The sequence below is a fragment of the Salmo salar genome, chromosome ssa14 (assembly GCF_905237065.1).
Source record: "Salmo salar chromosome ssa14, Ssal_v3.1, whole genome shotgun sequence".
Lineage (NCBI taxonomy): Eukaryota > Metazoa > Chordata > Actinopteri > Salmoniformes > Salmonidae > Salmo > Salmo salar.
Genome location: NC_059455.1, coordinates 17,111,536 through 17,133,959, shown reverse-complemented (window position 1 = coordinate 17,133,959; position 22,424 = coordinate 17,111,536). Strand labels below are relative to the sequence as shown.

The following is a 22,424-nucleotide window of genomic DNA, read 5'->3' as shown; positions in this document are numbered from 1 at the left end:
GAGGTGTGGAGGGGATGGGAGGAGTTGGAGGGGATGGGAGGAGTTGGAGGGGATGGGAGGACGTGGAGAGGTGTGGCAGGGATGGGAGGAGGAGGAGAGGTGTGGTGGGGATAACAGTGGACAATAGAATCCTGAGATTTTATTATATCCTATCCTATTCTATTCTACTCAACTCTATTCTATGTGTGGACGGGACGGAGTGTTTTTCTAGGCCCTTCCCTGAGTCGTGCCTGGCTGGAGAGAGCAGAACAACTGGCCTGCTGGGCGGTTGCTGAGCACGACTGGAGGCACAACAGAATAACAATGATGAGAAACATTAAAAGAGGGGGAAAGGGGAGCGAGCGAGTGGAGGGAAAATAATTTGTCTTACAGTTTTGCTTTGCGGCGTGCCGATCTTGGCTGAGGCAGTGTCTTTGAGACGTGAGGTTTCCCGTCGCGCCAGGGAGAGCAGCTGGCATGATGCCTGCCTCGCCCAGCCAAGTCTGATACAGCTTGGTCTCGTTATAGGGAGGCAAGGATCTGACTAAGCAGGGGGGTATAGAGTGAGTGTGTTGGGACATAGGGTTTGTCTGTGTGTGTGTATGTGTGTGTGTGTAGGGGGGTTACCAGTGGCAACTGCAGTGCCACACAGCACTGAACTCAGTAACAGTAACTTACAATGCCCCCAGCCTGGCTGACACGACCCATGTGGCTCACAGGGCAGGGAGAACCGAGACCACACTGGTCCGGAAAAGAGGCCGTTTGCTAATGCATTATTCGCTCAGAAATTGTGCAATGGATTTGATTGGTTCTCTCAAATGTTTGGATAAGAAGTTGAAGGGGGTGTGGCTCGGGGGCTGTGTGTAGCTGTGTGTGGGGGTGTTTGTGTGAGAAAGGCGAGCCAACCAGTAAAAGCACAGCCCCCTTCATTAATCGAGGCATTGTGCCGACAACATCAAAGAGCCAATCCAGACACTGAAGTCAGGAGGACTTAGTGAGCAAAGGCGTCAGCACGCTTCAGTTCGGCTGGCGTCTAGCTGAACTCGGCTCGCTAAACTGAACGCATGCGCTCACATGCTACCTTAAAAGACCTTCGCTATAGAAACGAGAAAAAAAGTGGCAATTGTAGCATTTGTCCATTTTGAGACGCCGTAGACAGAATGTGCCTCCTCCAAATGATTTAAATGAATCAAAAATAACTCAAGAAATCGGTCATTCATTTTTACGTTTTTGACAAGGAGATCTTATTCACGCAATTTTACATCGAACTAAGATGTTTGGTGCCGTATTTCTCGATGAAAAGAATGTGCATGAAAACGAGTCCTTTCTCGTTGAATGACTAGAAATCCCTACTGTTGACCAACCACTGACGAAGAGGCGTAGACTTCGGCTCTGAACTTCAGTTTGCCTCTCGGGAAGAAATGTGTGTCCGGAACAGCCCGGCAAAACCCACCGAAGTCTAAAACTCACAGAAACGTCACAAAATGTAGTCATAATATATGCATGAACTCTTCTGAACTGTTTTGGCTGGGAAGCACGCAGACGCCTTTAGTTGTTAGCCAGACTTAGTCGGTTGTGCAAACACTCTGGGAAATAATAACATGAGATGGGCGTGCACACACACACACACACACACACACACACACACACACACACACACACACACACACACACACACACACCTTACCTTCCCTCCCTCCTCCCCATCGCTCTCACTCCCTAACTCACCCCGTATAGGCAGGCACTCTCCCTCTATCTCCCATATTGCTGAGTTTTCACACGTTCTCAGTGAGGTGAGAGGGGAATGAAAAGGAGAGGTAATTGTGAAGGGCTTTAGTGAAATTGTATGATGGGGAGAAGCTTTTAGCTTTCCCTCTATCCTCCTCTCTCACTCTCTTTGTTCTTTCCCTCATCCCTCTGTTCTCTAGGGGGACTGAGTCTTCCCTTCTTCAGCCTGTGGTGGCTGGCCTTAATTCCAACCCTAACCCTTAACCTAAACCCTAAGCCTAAACCCTAACCCTTAACCTAAACCCTAAGCCTAAACCCTAACCCTAAGCCGGTGAAATGCCCCCACTAGCCCGAATATTCCTTGTTTTACTATCCTTGTGAGGATTTCTGCTCCCAAACCACACCCACCTACACACACTCACACTCACACACCCTCCATTATGGTGGAATGGGACATGACGGGTCGGAGCCAGAAATCATCCCTATTTGAACATGACATGGTGTAGACGAGTAATAATGTCCTCATATCGACCTCAATGTCCTCTTGCTCCATAACTATGACCCCTCAAAACATCCAGAGAGAGAACTAAGGGGAGAGAGGGAGAAAGAGAGGGAGAGAGAGCGTGAGAGCGACATCAGAGGGAAGGAAAGGTAAGAGACAGAGAGATTGCCATCAAGATAACACTGTTTATGTAAAAAAAAAAAAAAAAAAAAAAAAAAAATGGCTCAGAAATACAAAAACAGCAGACAAGACAAAACACAGAGCCTATGATGATTCACAACCTCATATATATACACACACACACACACATGTTCACCATCATTATATTATCATTTGTTATCATCTCCAACTCATAAAAGATGTGTTTGTTTCTATGCCACCTGGGCAGATCATAATTGGCCCATCGGGAAATACAGAAACACACACACACACACACACACACACACACACACACACACTTGCGCGCACACACACACAAAAACACACACACCATAATACTAATGGAATTTCCCCTGGGCTTAATAGTGGATGGAGAAATGTGTGTAAACAGAGACTGAGGAGAGCTTTGGATGGGGAGAGATTTTGACTCTGCCTGTCTGCCTGTCTCTCATTTAGCTATTTGATTTTGAAATGTAAGACCCCTTAAGGTATCAAAAAAATACACTACCATTCAAAAGTTTGGGGTCACTTAGAAATGTCCTTGTTTTTGAAAGAAAAGCTAATTTTTTGTCCATTAAAATAACATCAAATTGATCAGAAATACAGTGTTGACATTGTTAATGTTGTAAATGACTATTGGAGCTGGAAACGGCAGATTTTTACTGGAATGTCTACACAGGCGTACAGAGGTCCATTATCAGCAACAATCACTCCTGTGTTCCAACGGCACATTGTGTCAGCTAATCCAAGTTTATCATTTGTGTACCTGTGGATGTATTTCAAGACCTACCTTCAAACTCAGTGCCTCAGTGCCAAAGAACACCATCCCAACCGTGAAGCACGGGGGTGGCAGCATCATGTTGTGGGGGTGCTTTGCTGCAGGAGGGACTGGTGCACTTCACAAAATAGATGGCATCATGAGGGGGGAAAATTATGTGGATATATTGAAGCAACATCTCAAGACATCAGTCAGGAAGTTAAAGGTATGTATGACCCAAGTTAAACAATTTAAAGGCAACGCTACCAAATACTAATTGAGTGTACGACCCACTGGGAATGTGATGAAAGAAATAAAAGCTGAAATAAATCATTCTCTCTACTATTATTCTGACATTTCACATTCTTAAAATAAAGTGGTGATCCTAACTAACCTAATATAGGGAACTGTTACTAGGATTAAATGTCAGGAATTGTGAAAAACTGAGTTTAAATGTATTTGGCTAAGGTGTACGTAAAATTCCGACTTCAACTGTACTTCCATCAGTGGAGGCCCCTCAGAGGAGGAAGGAGAGGACCATCCTCCTCAGTGAATTTCATAAAAATGTAAATTGTAAAACATTTTAAAAGTTATACTTTTTAGATAAAACTATACTAAATATATTCACGTGATCAAATAATTTATTAAAACACACTGTTTTGCAATGATGGTCTACAGTAGCCTCAACAGCACTCTGTAGGATGGTGTAGCCGGAGGACAGCTAGCTTCCGTCCTTCTCTGCGTACATTGACTTCAATACAAAACCTAGAAGTCTCTTGGTTCTCACCCCCTTCCATAGACTTACACAGTAATTATGACAACTTCAAGAGGACGTACCCCAACTTATCAGAGCTCTTGCAGCATGAACTGACATGTTGTCTACCCAATCAAAGGATCAGCGAATGAATCTAGTAGTGAAAGCATAAGCTACAGCTAGCTAGCACTGCAGTGCAGTGCATAAAATGTGGTGAGTAGTTGACTCAGTGAGAGAGAAAGACAATAGTTGAACAGTTTTGAACAAATTAATTTCTTCCAAAATGAAGGAGAAGTAAGAGAGATTTTTTTCTCAGTTTCACTTACTTAGATAGTTTATCCTTTATCCTACGCAAACACCCTGCTCAAAACAGAGGGATACTTTGTTAGCTAGCTGTCTCTGACTATCCAACACAACACTGGAACTCTTCCAAGTCAAGTCAAGGTAAGCTTTTGGTTTTACTAATTTATTGCCACCGGGGCCGGTGTAAGTGCTAAACTGCTTACTGGCTGTACACTGTAACGTTACTGCATGATTTTAGCGAGTTTACTAACGCATTAGTTCTATTAGCTATGTTGACTAGGATGTTACTTTAGCTAATATGGTGACAACGATGTAAGCTGGCTGTAGCGATTTATGATCTGGTTTGGCTTGGAAAGGTTTTTTGCCTTGTCACACACTGCTGATGTGTTGTGTATTGAAGTCCAGAAGCGAAGAGGAAAGGTGCGAGGAGGAGAGCACATAGATGTGAGAAAGAAAACAACTCGGCTGCTATGAAAGTGAACTGTGTTTACGCGTGATCAGAGGTGTATTCATTTCGCCAATCCTGTTGAAAAAACATTTCTTAAACGAAAGCAAACGGAACAAAACAGGGATAAACATACCTGAATAGTCAAACAGAAACTCGTTTTTACAACTGTTGGTTTATGATTACAACCTAGATCAGCTAGATGAAGACAATAGTGTGCAAGGGAGTATTGATTGTCTCACTGTCTGTCCATGCGTCACTGTCTGTAAAGAACATTTTCTCTCGACCTGTGTGCACCTACGTTGTAAACTTTAATTCATAGGCTAGGTTGTATGTAGCAACCTCATGATGGGTATAGGGAAAATTCAAGTATCATTTGGTAGCCTAAAGCTGTCGCTGTTACAATGAACTGGGTGAATGGAATATGAATGACAGTCATCCAATACGCTGTAATAGAAATAGGGCCATGCTCATAAAAAAAAAAAAAACGGCCTCCCTCATCTTAAATGGCACCGACCGCGACTGACTTCCATATTTTTTTTTCAACTGGTACCGGGGACCTTCAGATGAGTCTTGTGAGTATTGTGGGCGTCCTAGAGCAAAACGTTGTGTTCGTGAGAGTCTCAGCTTTCCACAGAGGGGTCATATTAGTCTGTAGCCCAAACCGTTGGGATGCTACAGACAGAAGTTGGCAGAAGAGGCTGTACCGACTTCAGGCTTGTGGGCGTCCCATCTTTCAATAGAGTGGTCATAGTATGTAGGACGCTACAGACGTTTTCGCGAGAAGACAGATTTTCGGGATGGCTCATGGTCTGACAAACACCGCTCTAGCTCTGTCACCTTTCACCGCAGATGCGGAGGGGCGATATCAGCAGATGCCTTGGGTTGAGACACAGCCCATGCAAAAAAACATTTATTATGTTCATTAGATTTCCGTGGAAATTGTAGGCCAAGGGTTAAACAGTAGCCATATAATATATTCTAAGAATAGCTTAATTGACAAATAATAATCTCCCTTGAAACATGAATATGTTTGCCTTATATATAAACATGTCTAGTTAGATATCTTGCTTTGAAGGAGCCTACCTTATCAATTTGATCCCTGATTTATTGAATGAGGGAATAATTTTATAAAGATTAAAGTATTTGGTTATGGGCCTCCCGAGTGGTGCATCGGTCTGTATCGCAGTGCTATAGGCGTCACTACAGACCTGGGTTAGATCCCAGGCTGTATCACAACCGGCCGTGATCTGGAGACTCATAGGGCGGTGCACAATTGGCCCAGCGTCGTCGGGGTTAGGGGAGTGTTTGGCCAGGGGGGCTTTACTTGGCTCATCACACTCTAGCGACTCCTTGTGGCAGGCCGGGCGCCTGCAGGCTGACGGTCGTCAGTTGAAAGGTGTTTCCTCTGACACACTGGTGTGGCTGGCTACTGGGTTAAGCGGGCGGGTGTTAAGAAGCAAAGTTTGGCGGGTCATGTTTCGGAGAATGCATGAGTCGACCTTCTCCTCCCAAGCCTTGGGGGAGTTGCAGCGATGAGACAAGATCGAAAAAAGGGAGTAAAAAAAATCATTATTTTGAGTCATTGGGGAGTAACGGATTGAGTAAAGCCTGTGTCTATGTACACAGATGACAACATTATACACGGCAGCTAACACAGGAAGTGAAGTCACTGCAACCCTTACAGGGCTTTTTTTTCTCTTGTCCTTTGAACAAGTAGGACAGACTTTTAACTTGTCCAAAAATAAAAAATAAATGTATTAGTGCAAGGAACCACTTCACAAAATAAAATGTATTACTATCTTTTACCAGAGTCAATCAGACAAAAATGGAGCCTACCCTCTGCCAATTGGCTTCTTTACATATTCAAGCCTGTCTCAAAATACAACACTGCCCTTTTAAGGCTCTCCTGGAGGATGGTAGCCTATAAAATATTGCAATAATACAGTTAGGCTCCAACCAAATACTTTTTATCTTTATAAAACAATTCCCTCCAGGGCCCGAAATTAAGGGTGTCCCATCGTCCCTGGGCCAACCAGAAATATGTCTACAGTTCAAAACAGACTCTAGGACAGTTGTAGGACGACATTCAAAATTCATACAACCACTGCACAATAAAAAAAATTTTATCAATGAGGCTGATGCAAAAGATCAGACCATTTAGCTTAAATGTTGATTAGGTTGTATTTCTTCCTATTATAAGCTCAACAATGCGCACATGGCTGTGGGCTACGTGAAAACGTTTCAAAAGGCAATTAGCGGGAAAACACATTTCTCAAAAAGGCCACTGCACACACAGGCAGTTAGAAATGAAGAAAGAGAGGGGATATAAACAAGCATCAACTAGCATGGGTTAGGCCTACTAATATGACTAGGATTATGCCTTTGGCTGCTGGACAATAAAAGAACGTTGATTTGAAAACCAATAGAACATGAAAAAAGAAATGCTGGTTTCAATGGCATATTAAGTGTTTATAAAATATTTCTCTTAACATTTCTATGGTCTTATTTTGACTAGGCTACTTTGAAACAAAGTAAGAAGTGCTTCATAAAATGACATAAAACTTCCAGGTTTTAAATAATTACATTTATGGTTAAATAGTTTCAAAATGCTGACTCAAGGTGGGTAATGTGCGGTGAAAAACAGGCACTGTCCTTCATGCTCTGGTCTTGTGACCATTTGATCCGGATGAACCGTGCCTCAACTATGTCGACAGAATCAAGTCTTTAGACATTAACGTTAACTATCTTTCATTATATTTGTCAAACATGACTGGGGTCAGACTATATTTATGAAATTAAAAGTCTCATTAAAGTTTGGCTACATTTTCTGGCGCCAATATCAACAACATGCACATCAATCTCTCCTGGATCAAAGTAGAGGAGAAATTGACTGCATCGCTACTGGTCTTTGTGAGAGGTACTGACGTGTTAATAGTACCGAACAGCACGTTCAATCGTTAACACACAGCTCAGACACTCATACATACCCCCACAAGACATGCCCCCAGAGGTCTCTTCACAGTCCCCAAGTCCAGAACAGACTATGGGAGACACACTACTACATAGAGCCATGGCTACATTCAACTATTCCATCTCAGGTAACTCAAGCAAGCTGGAAAATCTGATTGAAAAACCGCCCAGGATAAAACAACACCTCACGGCACAACACCTACTGTGAAGAGACACACACCCACACACACACACGTTTGTTTTACTATCCTTGTGGGGACCAAACAATTGATTCCCATTCAAAAATACTATTTTCCCTAAACCCTAACAATAACCCTTAACATAACCCTAACCTCAATGCTAATCCCAAACCCCTAATCCTAATTCTGGTCCCCACAAAGACAACAAAAAACAAACACACGCACTAAAACACATTATCTGCACACATCCACACATTATTCTTAGTCATGTAATGTAGTATTGTAATATTGTAATGTAATAATTGAGCAATGTAAATAATGCAGAACGTTTGGACCCCAGGAAGAGTAGTTGCTGCCTTGGCAACCGCTAATGGGGATCTGGTAGCCTAGCGGTTAGAGCGTTGGACTAGTAACCGAAAGGTTGCTAGATCAAATCCCCGAGCTGACAAGGTAAAAATCTGTTGTTCTGCCCCTGCAAAAGGAAGTTAACCCACTGTTCCTAGACTGTCATTGTAAATAAGAAGTTGTTCTTAACTGACTTGCCAAGTTAAATACAATTTTTTTAAATAAAATACTAAATATGCATGCACACATTAATAGCTTGAATAAATAGACATATCGATCAGCACCTGAACATGTCATGGCATTAAAAGCTGGTCTGCTGCCAATACACTTTGGCTAGTGATCATTGTGTGACTGTGGTAATGTACAGAAACTCAAGTCCTTTTGTTCTCCCGATCTGCAATATCTCACCATCAAATGCCGACCGCATTACCTCCGGCAAAGAATTTTCTTCAGTCATCAACAATACCGTGTATATTCCCGTCCAAGTCGACATCGCAAAGTCTCTCAAGGAACTACTCTGGGCGATGTACAAATTGGAAACGGCATATCCTGAGGCAGCATTTACTGTAGCTCGCATTTCAACAACTCAGACACGAGACATATGTAGCAGGGACACCAGAAAATCACGGATTATACAGGGATTGTGTGTGTATTTTTTAATAATTTTTTATTCCTAGGTATTACTGCACTGTTGGAGCTAGAAACACAAGCATTTCGCTGCACTTGCGATAACATCTGCAAATCTGTGTACGGAACCAATAAACTTCACCTGTGTGTTAGTGTGTATCCATGGTGATGGCGGAGTGTGTAAACAACACCTCTTCAACTCCAGGACTCATACGTTGACATGGGTGCACTATTTTTGACTAGTGCCTATAGAGCTCTCGTCAAAAGTAGTGCACGATATAGGAATAGGGTGCTATTTGGGACGCAGTTTTGGCATTTAGCTGAGTGTCCAGTCCCCATGCCCCTGGCCACTGATATAGGGTAAGCTATGTTTCATCAACCTCATGGATAAGGTTAAGGCCTGGGTTAGGGTAATCTGATCATTCACACTCAATCGTCACACACACACAGTCGCTCATACACACACACACACACACACACACACACACACACACACACACACACACACACACAGACACACACACACACACACACACACACACACATACACACACACACACACACACACTCCTGTAGTATAGTCCTAGAAGCACAGTCCAGCAGTGTCTAGCCAAACCTACCAGAGTTAATGGTAAACAAGTAAACAAGCAGAGTAAGAAGAGGTGATTGGACAGTAATCACTGATGGACTCAGAGTGGATTTCCCCCTCTGTCTGACATGGTGGCTGAAACTCCTTGACCCTCTTGGAACCAGCACACACTCTCACAGATATCACACAGAGGCCTGTTCTATAAGTGTCTGGTCCATCTGCTCCTTCCTAGCTCAGCCAATAAAAGGCTTGAGATTAGTCCAGATCTGATTGGCTGGAGCACTTTAACAGTCAGGCTGGTCCTCTTGTCTACCAAAGCCCCTTTGGGTCTAATCTGGTCCGGCTCAGACTTAGACTAGACTGGGGCTAAACCCCATTCCCTCTAGTCCCAACACTCACTATCAATTAGCATATTATGTACGGATCCTGACCGCTCCTGACCCCCCCGGTCTTAGTGTGACCTGTCTATATGTGTGTGTGTGTGTAAGTACCTGACCCCTAGCCTCCTGACCTCTGACCCCTAGTTAGTTTGACCTGTCTCTGTGGGATTCAGGTGACCTGTCTGTCTGATGTTAAAAGGACAGATGATGTCAGAAGGGAGAATAAACTCAGTGGTGTCCAGAAGCAAGGGAAAGACTACAGGGTAGAGCAGGGTGATATGGACAAAAATCCATGCTTCGCTAAACTGCTTCAATTGATGCGATTAATGATAAATAGAACGATACATTTCTAACATTAATGTGCACCACACAATTATCCTTTAAACTACTACAACTAGGCTGATGGTTGTAGCCAACAATTGCCCATGAAACAATCCCCCATATTATCAACCTTATTTTATTTGAAACTTCACATTTCTCTAGTATGGGGTACGTATCGTGTTAAACCATATCAGCAAAATGCCGGCAATAACTGATCGCAATGGTCGTTGATCATTTTCGCTTTATAGTCCCAGCTCTACTACAGGGTTAAAAAAATGTCACTAGGTGGTTAAGTTGGCCTGGTCAGTCCTCCTCATGTGACCAGAACATTCAGACTGGCCTGGCAGAGAGAGGTTCAGCTATCCGGGGTTAAACGTAAAGGGAGGAGGCCAGGAGGAGCGCGTTCTGTTCACTAGCCATAAACAGGAGAAAAAGACGTGAAACGGTTTTGTTCCGCTCTGTGTCAACGGGATGGGACCCTGCATTCGTTTTTTTAATGGGGTCACACTCGTGACATGTCCCCACCTGTACATGACATGACACAGTAGGCTGTTTGGGCTAACAAAACACACAACCGCCAAACAAAACACACACTCACATCTGCCTACGGGTGGGCCTGTCAAATCTTTGCTGAGTCTCGATCGTTAGTCAGTGTGTGGAGAGAGAGAGAGAGAGAGAGAGAGAGAGAGAGATCCAAATCCAACCAAAAGCCATCTCCCTCGGTGTTTGGCCTGTGAGTGAGCAGAAGCAAGGGAACATAAACAGAGGCCACACCCTGGAGGCCTGGAGGAGTGTGATGATCAAATAAACACTCCAGCAGAGCAGGAAACCCCGCTGAGGCAGCAGGCTGGGGAGAGGCTGAAGCAGCAGGCTGGGGAGAGGCTCTGGCACTGAGGGAGTATTTGTGTGAGTGTGTGTGTGTGGGGGTAGGACGCCATCGAGATCTGAAACTGGGTGAGATGATGAGAGAGGTGGTGAACGTGTTCTAGTCTATTATTCTGATACAGTAGGGTCATAGATACACAAGTATCTTCAAATCAGTCTGAAACACACACACACGCATACGCACAAACCAATGAGAAAGGGACCGATGTCACCATCGCAAGCACGTCTCCGCTCCACCGTCATGTCATAACAGTGACTTCCTAGGATATTTAAAACACCTCGCGAGACGTCGCTCCCCTACTTGACTTTCTCCACAGCAACACACGCCAAATCTCCACACAGCACGCCAACGGAACAAGTTGAGCTTAGAACCGAGGCAACTGACATCATCATCACCAACATCACCATGGCTTCTATTGTTGTTCCATAGTTGATTAAATCTATTTCTGTCGAGACATGTTGAGCGCCTGACCTTGCTTCAGAAGGCTCCAGACATGAGGTAAGCAGGAAGTTATGTTCATAACGACAAATGAATCCACCTGCTAGAATATTGTACTGAGACCTTTATTATGTCTTCACTTGATCATCTCACTGTATATCTTAAATGTATGCCTACATTCAGATACAGATATCTCTGTTTGATATCACTTGCCCTTCTTGAGCAGTTGTCTGGGACAGGAATGTTGTTTTGATGTGCCAACCCATAGGCAAGTTATCTGCTTTTGAGGCTACTAAGCCAATGAAACTGCTCCACGATATTCTTGACATGTTTATCAAGCTCAGACTCCATGTCCTCTGCTACTCTGTCATAGCCTCTCTTTATCAAGCTCAGACTCCATGTCCTCTGCTACTCTGTCATAGCCTCTCTTTCACACAGGTACATGTTCATTGTCTTTATTGTCAATGTACCTCTTCAGTGTCCTTCAGTCTATTCTTTCCTCCCTTGCTGCTGCTTCCCTTCTCTCACTTCCTTGGCTGCTCTTTCAAGAACCTCAAGGGTGGCTAGACTCCTACTTGTTTTACTAGACTATCTTAAGTTCCTATGCATGACATATTGCAAAAATACCAGGCATATTATGCCATTGGTTCAACTTACCCCAAGGCAAACATTTTTACTATATTAGCCCACACAGCTACAAGGATGCCCTTTCATGCTAGGTTTAGGACCTCATATTGAAGCTTATAGAGACGCTAAATTATGTATAAAAAGTATACTTTGGTTTAGATACAAGCATCATGAAACCTATAACAATTCATTCATTTGATTTGAGGAAAGTCTGTTTTTAGGACCTAACTTGCTTACCACGTTTTCCATGTGATTTCTTCCATCAGACTCCATGAAATGATGAACTCTTCCTAAATATTTAGTCACATGATACATTTTGTGTATGGTTTCCTAGAAACAAGAGGTGGCTCAACTAACCCTTTGGCTCAACTTGACCCACTCTCACGTACTTGCATATATCATGCACGCATATTTCCATGAAGGAGTCCAACAAACCACTAGTATCCGAACAACAATCATATAAAACAAAACTGGCCAGCATAATGCCTATGCACACAGTACATTGTCTTATAAAACAAATTGCATGGTACACAAATTCCTGCAGAACCAAAAACATTCAGAACCGCTCGCCAGTAGACTTTGTGGGATAGCACTGGAGGTTTACAGAGAAAAATCTGTCCGTTTAGGAAATTTCAAATGACATTGCAATTACCAGTCACCCCAATCGGAGAGGACAAGGCTGGGGGGGCTGGACCGGAGCTGGCCCTGCTTGGCCCAGTAAAAGCCCCTCTGGCAGCCGAACTAGCCCCTCAGGCAGACCTGCCAACCATCCATCCATCTACTGCTGCCCTCAGAGAAAGCCAAGCAGGCAGAAAGTGGCACAGTGGACAGACTTCCGCTCATAAACTACTGCAGCCCAGAGGCTCAGAGGCCCAGAGGGTCAGAGGGTCAGAGGGTACCAGAGGGTCAGAGGGTACCAGAGGTCACATAAATTTCAGAAATCTGCATTCAAACCGCAGACCATAAAAAACCTGTCTTATAAACCATTTTACCTGCATTTTAGATTGAAGGTCAACCGTGGTGTTTTACTTCAATAGAATGATAAGGGGAGTGATACTATAGTTTTACTTAACACAAAATACATTAGTGCAACCAACACATTTGCCAGAAAATAGTTCTCATCAGATGACAACAGAAGTGCAATGCTATTTGGCTAGCAGTCACACATAGCTAAGTAAATTAGCTTATGGTGAAAAAAAAAAATTATGCATGGGCATCATATTTCTCATGTTTAGGGCCTCTCGAGTGGTCTAAGGCGCTTGAGACGTCACTACAGACCCGGGATTGATCCCAGGCTGTGTCACAGCCGGCCGTGACCGGGAGACCCATGAGGCGGCGCACAATTGGCCCAGCGTCGTCCAGGCTATGGGAGGGTTTGGCCGGCCGGGATGACCTTGTCCCATCGCGCTCTAGCGACTCCTTGTGGCAGGCCAGATGCCTGCAAGCTGACTTTGGACGCCAGCTGTATGGTGTTTCCTCCGACACGTTGTTGCGGCTGGCTTCGGGGTTAAGCGAGCAGTATGTCAAGAAGCAGTGCTGCTTGGCAGGGTCATGTTTTGGAGGACGCTTGGCTCTCAACCTTCGCCTCTCCCGAGTCTGTATGGGAGTTGCAGCGATGGGACAAGACTGTAACTACCAATTGGATATCACGAAATTTGGGAGAAAAAGGGGTAGCCAGCTACATTCCCTAATGTTTTGCTTGAAGTTAATCTTGCATTTTAACTACACAGGAGAAAAAAACTACACAGGAGAAAAGTACCGGAGAAAAGTAGCTTTCACAGATCAGTCAGAGTGCTGTCGGGTGATCCAATGACAAGGCCAAAGATATTTAATCCAAGTGGAGAAGTGCAACTGAAGCACATAATTTGACCTTTTACATTCATGATTTGGAGCGAACCTTAACTGAAGCCGAGCAGAATTTACAAAAATAAGCATTTTAGATCTGCGTTTAGAAAACGCAGCAAGATATTTTTTTCTGCATTTTATCTTTCCTTTTCTGCGTGAAAAAAGCTGAATCCTGCGTTAACGTCTACCTCTGCTATACCCTCCCTAGTCTCCATGCTCCCACTGCCTCTCCACAATACAGCTAACTGCCAACATTACCTACCCACCACCCATTCCACTCTCTACCCTCCCTAGTCTACCTCTCCACAACTCAGCTTCTCCCAAAACCACTGAGGGGGAAAAGAAGATAGCTGTGCCCTCTTGACCAATCAAAAACTAGCCAGAGCAAGAGTCAGGAACTACAGCTGCAACAGTGGCCCAAGAGGATTGGAATAAAAACATTTTAATGAATTCCTCAACAAATATATATCTTTTTTACAAATAACTATTAAAACAAATAAAACTGTTTGGTTTTCAACTGTTTATGCTAGTGGAAAATATATACAAGTTCAACTGTATGTCAGCAAAGTTATGCGTTTACAGGCCTCATCCAAGTACAATAAAGTAGCTTCCTCTGTTCCATTTCCTTTCTTGTGGTTTAGGACAGTGACGTTTTTGCCAAATTGGTTTACAAACGGAAAGAGTTCCTCTATCTCTAACCTGGTTAAAATCCCTTACCTGTCCCACTATCACTCCATTCCCTAAAAGGCCTTCCCATCCCATCCCACTTTTCCCCTCTCCTTACCCTGGAAGGCGGTGGCATGGCCGGAGATGAGGTACTTCAGCTCGAAGCTGTAGGAGCGGACGCTCTGGAGAGTCTCTCGTCTCACCGCCGCCTGGTAGCTCTCCTCCATCTTGCGGGTGCAGCAGGACGGGCCCTGGTGCTTACACACCAACAAGTCCACATCTGATGGGACAGAGGGAGAGGGAGAGAGAGTACAGGGTTAGGTCTATATTTGATTGATTTTATTTCTGTGTCATACACTGCATAGCCCTTATGGGCTTATAAGATGCTATTTCGTGTGCACAAAATACAAAACAAAATGACATTTAACAAATCATAACAAAGTACAGCTATCGATTACCTTGTCACATTACAATACAAAACAATACACGTATCCTTCTCCCCCAGGCGTTAAAAAAGGAAATTGAGCAATATCGAAATCCTTTCTGAAAAATAATTCTAGCCTTTGTTCATCATGTAGCCAGAACACTTCAGGGTGAGCATTTGTCTCAAAGCCACTCCTACGTTGTTTTGGCTGTATGCTTAGTGCTGTTGTCCTATTGGAAGGTGAAACTTTGCCCCAGTCTGAGGTCCTGAGCGCTCTGTAGCAGGTTTTCATCAAGGATCTCTCTGTACTTTGCTCCGTTCATCTTTCCCTCGATCCTGACTAGTCTCCCAGTCTCTGCCACTGAAAAACATCCCCACAGCATGGTGCTGCCACCACCATGCTTCAACGTAGGGACAGTGCCAGGTTTCCTCCAGACCTGACGCAGGCCAAAGAGTTCAATCTTGGTTTCATCAGAACAGAGAATCTTGTTTGTCATGGTCTGAGAGTCCTTCAGGTGCCTTTTGGCAAACTCCAAGCAGCTGTCATGTGCCTTTTACTGAGGAGTGGCTTGCTCATAGCCACTCTACCATAAAGGCCTGATTGGTGGAGTTCTGCAGAGATAGTTGTCCTTCTGGAAGGTTCTACCATCTTGTCAGAGTGACCATGGAAACGGGATGCAACTGAGCTCAATTCTGAGTCTCATAGCAAAGGGTCTGAATACTGATGCAAATAAGGTATTTCTGTTTTTTATTTTTAATACATTTGCAAAAAGTTCTAAAAACCTGTTTCGCTTTGTCATTATGACGTATTGATGACGGGAGGAAATTATTTAATCAATTTCAGAATGCTGTAACCTAACAACATTTGGAGAAATAACCTGAGCATAGAAAAAGAGGAGAGAGAACGAGAGAAAGTATATTACATTATGTAGAATTTCATACATGCTTAGCTTACCACTAAAAACACAAGCTCTGCTTGGAGTATAAATAGTACTGGTGAATGTCTTAGATCATATAGCCTCTGCAAGCACACACACACACACACACACACACACACACACACACACACACACACACACACACACACACACACACACACACACACGATGTGAGTCACGATAGGACTTCTACATCACTCTATAAACTGGACTCGCACTAGCCATAATATCTTGGCCCATAATAAACCACATAAAGAGTCATCTAATACGATCTAATATGAACCTGAGTGAGGCTCAATCAGGCACCATGACATCAACACAGTTCCCACATTAGTCAGTCCACCCTGTCGTGACACACTGCCTGACACCCTCCTCTACCACTCTCAAAGTGTCAGTTCCATATATAAACACGGCCATGACATCACCGAGGCTGGCCACAGTTAGCAGAACGTGTAATATTAAAACTATCCCCCTCTGCTGTTCCCCTCTTCGCTGCCCCCCCACCCCCCCCCTCGTCCCCCTTGCTGTCCCCCCACCCCCCCCTCGTCCCCCTTGCTGTCCCCCACCACCCTCGTCCCCTCCAGCCGGGTGCTCATAAGGCTGTGCCCTGATACGATAACTCATTTTGGGGGTTGGTTGGAGAGGCGAGGTGAGTGGGGGGCAGGTGGTGTGGGCCTATACGCCAGGCCTAGAGCTTCCCCCTCACTTGTCTCATTCCCTCTCTCGTTCATTTGTTTGACATGCCCCTAGCACCACATGGCTGTCACTTAATTACCCAGAGGGAGAGAGAGTCCACTGAGCCCCCATCTTTTCCAATCACCTAGGAATGGGGTCACGACTGGACTGACCTCCACACGTCTCTCCCTCTATCTGTCTGACTGTCTCCCTCCTTTTCTCTGTCCCAGAACACCCTTCCTTCTTATGTCTGGTTCTTTTTTTCCTCCTGTTCTCTGTCTCAGACTGCCCCTCTGCCTTTATCTGTTGTCTCCGTCTGTCTCCAGGCCCTTGTTCTCGGCTCCAAGCCCTGTTTATGTGTTGCTGACCCTCTATCCCAGACCTCTCACACACTGTTCCTGACCTCATCTCTCCTTCTGTCTCTTTCCCAGAACCCTTCACCATGCTCTTCTCTCTATGCCCCTGACCCTTTCTCTCCTGGCTGGCTCACCACTCTGTTTATCTCCAATATGAAACTAATATCCAAGCCGCAGACTCACAGTGGAATCCAGCTTGGCCTCCCAGTCCTTCATGTCTAGCGACGGGGGAGAAAGAGATACCCATAAAGACTTTGGCAGCCACAGCCACCAACCGCCGCTATCAGGACAGGTCAACGGTGTCAGGAATATTCCAGAACATTGATTAGAACCAAGGTCTTATCTATGTTGTCCATACGGTGGGTAGATTGCTGTTATGGACTTTATTGAACGCTGATGAGAAGAACCAGCATTTTGTGGGGTGAAGTAACGAACAGATTGTTGCAAGTCCTTTAATATTGGACAGGTCTTGCAATTCGCAAAGAGTCCAACGCCAAAGGGAACTGAACAATAACAAGTGATTTACAGCCTATTGAAGTGACCTTTGCTAATCCTCCCTTTGTGTGAACGTAATATCTGAGACATACTGTAGTACGAACAAAAGCTTGAAAAACACTGCAATCTCTCGGATGTTGAGTCTAAGATATAGTCAGTTACTATCATACATTTCCTCTCAACAAAATATTTTCCTTTCAACAAAAGCATTCATGGTACATTTTTTTTATGGTAACAGCCATCGTAGCTCATGGTCTCGATGTGGCTTAAGTTCCTTTAAGGGTAAAACTCCTGCCCCTTATACAACAATGCTTTAGTCTCTTGCAGGGCATACCTACAGTCCCTTAGCACTAATGTAATTTGATACAGACCCAAAAGAGTTGGTGGGGCAAGGCCCAACTCCACAAGTCCTGGTGGTAAATTAGCGATTAGTGTGTGCGCCGCTCCGCTCGTTCTGCCTGGCCAGACATTCACACACAGCTCAGAGTACCGAGTCAGAATGTCAACTCATCCCTGTAATTCCCTAATTGGCCTCAGGTGACAAATACCTCCGGACTAATTGGGCGTATTAAGCCACCGCTCCATTCACGAAGTCTCAACTTGTTGGTCATAATTACTTCCGCCACGTCTCAGTGCCCTTGGGTACCCTGTGGGTAAAAAACGGGAGAAAGTCTTGATGGTAGAAAAGCGCCCTTGGTTGGCAGCCAGACTTCCTTAAAAAACATCCCAGGCACAATTTGTTTGCCATACACATCTAGTCAATAAGGCGTGGACATTTAGTTTTATGTGGAAATGTTGTTTTGATTTGGATAGGGTATTGGCGGGGAGGCCGGCGATTTCCTGATGCTGCTGTTTGGATATGTTTTTCAGAGAACAGGAATAACTTTGTGGGAAAGCAGGTCATTAATGCAGGAGTTTAGTCCTCTACATATTGCTGCCTCTCTCTCTACTAGACTCTTCCACCTCAGGAAGCGCCGTCCTTTTGAAGTCGTCCCATCCAGTGAACCTGCAGGATATTTACTCGGTATTGATTTGCTGTGCTTGGGCGGGACAGTGTTTAAAGAAAACACGGCTCAAAAGGGGCTTTGCCGCATACCTGCATTTTTGGACGGCCCTGAATCGCGCCTGGAATGTCAGGCTTTTCCAGGCATTCGAGCTGGCAGTGCCCACAGTGACTGGCGCAGGGGTCCAGAGCCAGAGGCCAGGGCCATGGGGCCGGGCAGGCTTGGATGTGGTTCAGATGGGTTGGGGCCAAGGGGCACTTGGGGCTTGGTAGACTGTTGGGTTGTTGGATGTGGGGGCGCTAGAGGTCTAGTGGATTATTGGATTTGGGGGCAAAGAGGTTGAGGGCAGGGTTATGGGGCACTGGGGGCAGTTGGATGTGGGTTAGAGGATTGAGAAGGAGGGGGGTGGGGCAGAGGGGCTCAAGTAGAGGGGCCACTTGAGGCTTAGTGGACTGGTGGAATTGAGGATGTGAGGTTAAAGGGTTTGAGGACAGAGTCAGAGGGCACTAGGGAATGTTGGATGTGGGTCAAAGGAGTTGAGGGGCAATAGGGGATAGGGGACTGGGTTGTTGGATGTGGAGGCTGAGAGGTTTGCGAAAAGGGTGCTTTAAAACAGTTAGAGGGTTTAGCTTCAGCCACAGGCCTTGCCTATCTACAGCACTCTGACTGTCTGCCCAAACAGCTGTTTGACTGACCATGGCCTCATGAAAAAGTACTACTGAATTACTACTCATCACCACTACACAAGATCTACACAAAACCTACTGGTTTCGCTACTTGATTGCTACTGAGATGTGTAGTTAACCAGTAGTGATTTATGTTGTTTTTTAAGTAGTAATGAGTGATAAATTGGGACATTTCACTACTGGTGAACAAAGCACTACATAAGTCTCCCTTAATGACTAGTGTGTAACTACTGAGCTTTTGGCTATCTACTACTTCAAACCTACACATACCGACACAATTCCTACATGTTCACTATTGAATTACTATATAATGCCAACATGTTACTCAATTACTACTGCCATTTGTGTGTGTAGTGTTATGTCACTACTGATCACTACTGAATTGCTCCTGATCCTTTTCATTTCCTACATAAACACTTTTGAATTACTATTGAAAACCCACATATTTCCTACTGTTTGCCTCTTCAAAATCACTATTGACATCTTCTTGTTTCACTAGTGTGTCACTACTAGACTATTGCACATGTTCATTCCTAAAGTTTCTAACTGTAGTTATATCATCAAACAATAAATAATACGTTTCTACAAACTGTGAGGGAAAAATCTCGTTAAACTTCTTTAAGCTTGTAAAAATCGGAAAAGTGTAGAACAACCTCTTTAATGTTGTTCTAAGTGGCTGTTGCTGTGGGGGTGTTGTCACGTGAAAGGTCTAGGCCAGCTGTCACAAGCTACAATCTTATCCATATGTAGCTTCCCATTATCGAAGAAACAAGAACAAGATGTTCTTTAGAAAATGAGAACTGAGAATTGGGTTTGGTCTCATACTATTAGCTGAATACAATGTGAGTTTCACGTGTGCTCCCTCTCCGGACTTTAGGTCACCAGGCTGCTCATTATGGCGCGCACCTGTCACCATCATAATGCGCACCTGCGCGTCACCAGACTCCATCACTTCCCTGATTACCTTCCCTATATATGTCACTCCCTTTGGTTCCTTCCCCAGGCGTCATTGTTTCTGTTTCTGTGTCATGTCTGTGCGTTATTTGGGTTTCTTGTTTTGTATTTATTTGCATTTATGTATTAAAACACTCACTCCCTGAACTTGCTACCCTACTCTCAGCGCACATCGCTACAGAGTGACGCCTCACCTAAGGGAAGCATCAGGGAGTTTTTGTTTCGGTGGGAATGACGTCGGGTCTGGGAGCCGCTACAGGCGGATCGCCAGGCTCCCCTGCTACAGCTGGCTCGTCGGGCTTTCACGCCTTCACCGGATCGTCAGGCTCTCATGCCTCAGCCGGTCTGTCAGGTTCCCGCGCATCAGCAGAATTGACCGGTCCGCCCCTGACCCCCGAGATCGTCTCTTTGGTTGGCATCCTGCGGCTGGAGCCGAACGTGCCCCTGGGATGGGGAACTGTCACATATGCTCTCTCCGGCACTCTAGGTCGCGAGGCTCCCACATTTCAACCGGACTGACACGTTTCCCGCGCCTCAGCAGAGGTTACCGATCCGCTCCTGATCCCCGGGATTGTCATTTTGGTCGGCATCCTGCGTCTGGAGCCGTGCGTCGGGGAGGGGGTACTGTCACGTGTGCTCCCTCTCTGGCCTCTAGGTCACCAGGCTGCTCGTTATGGCGCACACCCGTCACCAACGTTACGCGCACCTGCGTGTCATCAAACTCGCCTGGACTCCATCACTTCACTGATTACCTTCCCTATATCTGTCACTCCCTTTGGTTCCTTCCCCAGGCGTCATTGTTTCTGTCATGTCTGTGCGTTGTTCGTGTTTCTTGTTTTGTATTTAGTTTCATTTATTTATTGAAACACTCATTCCCTGAACTTGTTTCCCCACTCTCAGCGCACTCGTTATAGTCAGCTAAGGCCACTTCGTCCTAACCCTAATCTTCTTTTGACACACACACATAGCAACAGTTACAAACTGCTTGAGAGATGTGATAGGCTATGGTAAGCTATAATCACGTGTTATATCGTTGCATAAGAATACTTGGCTATAAAAGCTGAGACCTAACGCCATTCGTTGGGCTCTTAACACTCCATCTGATTTATTAACCTCTCCATTATTGCAATGACAGTCTCTCTCACTCACATTTTTATTATTATTAAATTAATTACATATTAAATTACATATTTACACTTTTTTGTTAATCCCTTTGAGGACTAGCCTTCATTCAGCTTTGACTTAACTATCTTCAGATCCTCTTTTTTGTTGCAGCCACATTTCTCCACCTTGTAACCTTTTAGAAAATAAAGACAAGCACAAAAGACAACCAATTATAAGCCATTGTCAATCATCTGCTAACAGAAATCGCGTAAGACAACACAGAAAAACCTCCAGTCATCTTATGTCGAGGGCCTCCTTGGCAACAGGTCAAAAGAGGTAAGTAGAATGGGGAAGTATACTAATATGAACATACTGTACATTTGCATACAAACACACAAGACTGTTACCATGACAAGAACAGAGGTTACATTGTTACATTTCAATGGGGCTAGCTCCTAAACACAAGACCATTTTGGCTAGCAACCTTTTTGATGTGGTAAAAAGTTATATATATATATATATATATATATATGTGTGTGTTTTTTTATTTAACCTTTATTTACCAGGTAGGCTAGCTGAGAACAAGTTCTCATTTACAACTGCGACCTGGCCAAGATAAAGCAAAGCAGTGCGACACATACAACAACACAGAGTTACACATGGAATAAACAAACATACAGTCAATAACACAATAGAAAAATTCTATATACAGTGTGTGCAAATGAGGTAAAATAAGGGAGGTAAGGCAATAAATAGGCCATAGTGGCGAAATAATTACAATTTAGCAATTAAACACTGGAGTGATAGATGTGCAGAAGAAGAATACGCAAGTAGAGATACTGGGGTGCAAAGGAGCAAAAAAATAAATAACAGTATGGGGATGAGGTAGTTGGATGGGCTATTTACAGATGGGCTATGTACAGGTGCAGTGATCTGTGAGCTGCTCTGACAGCTGGTGCTTAATGTTAGTGAGGGAGATGTGAGTCTCCAGCTTCAGTGATTTTTGCAATTCGTTCCAGTCATTGGCAGCAGAGAACTGGAAGGAAAGGCGGCCAAAGGGGGAATTGGCTTTGGGGGTGACCAGTGAAATATACCTGCTGGAGCGCGTGCTATGGGTGGGTGCTGCTATGGTGACCAGTGAGCTGAGATAAGGCGGGACTTTACCTAGCAAAGACTTATAGATGATCTGGAGCCAGTGGGTTTGGTGACGAATATGAAGCGAGGGCCAGCCAACGAGAGCATACAGGTCGCAGTGGTGGGTAGTATGTGGGGCTTTGGTGACAAA

At 44.6% G+C, this 22,424-nt stretch overlaps 1 protein-coding gene across 1 annotated transcript in view; it reads right to left on the bottom strand.

The window, feature by feature from the left end:
• Positions 1-22,424, bottom strand: part of LOC106568853 (glypican-5) — a 202,349-nt gene that overhangs the window by 157,936 nt on the left and 21,989 nt on the right. Inside the window, exon 2 of the mRNA XM_045693658.1 lies at positions 14,622-14,783. Coding sequence (XP_045549614.1) covers positions 14,622-14,783 — 162 coding nt within the window. The remainder of the gene's footprint in view (positions 1-14,621; positions 14,784-22,424) is intronic.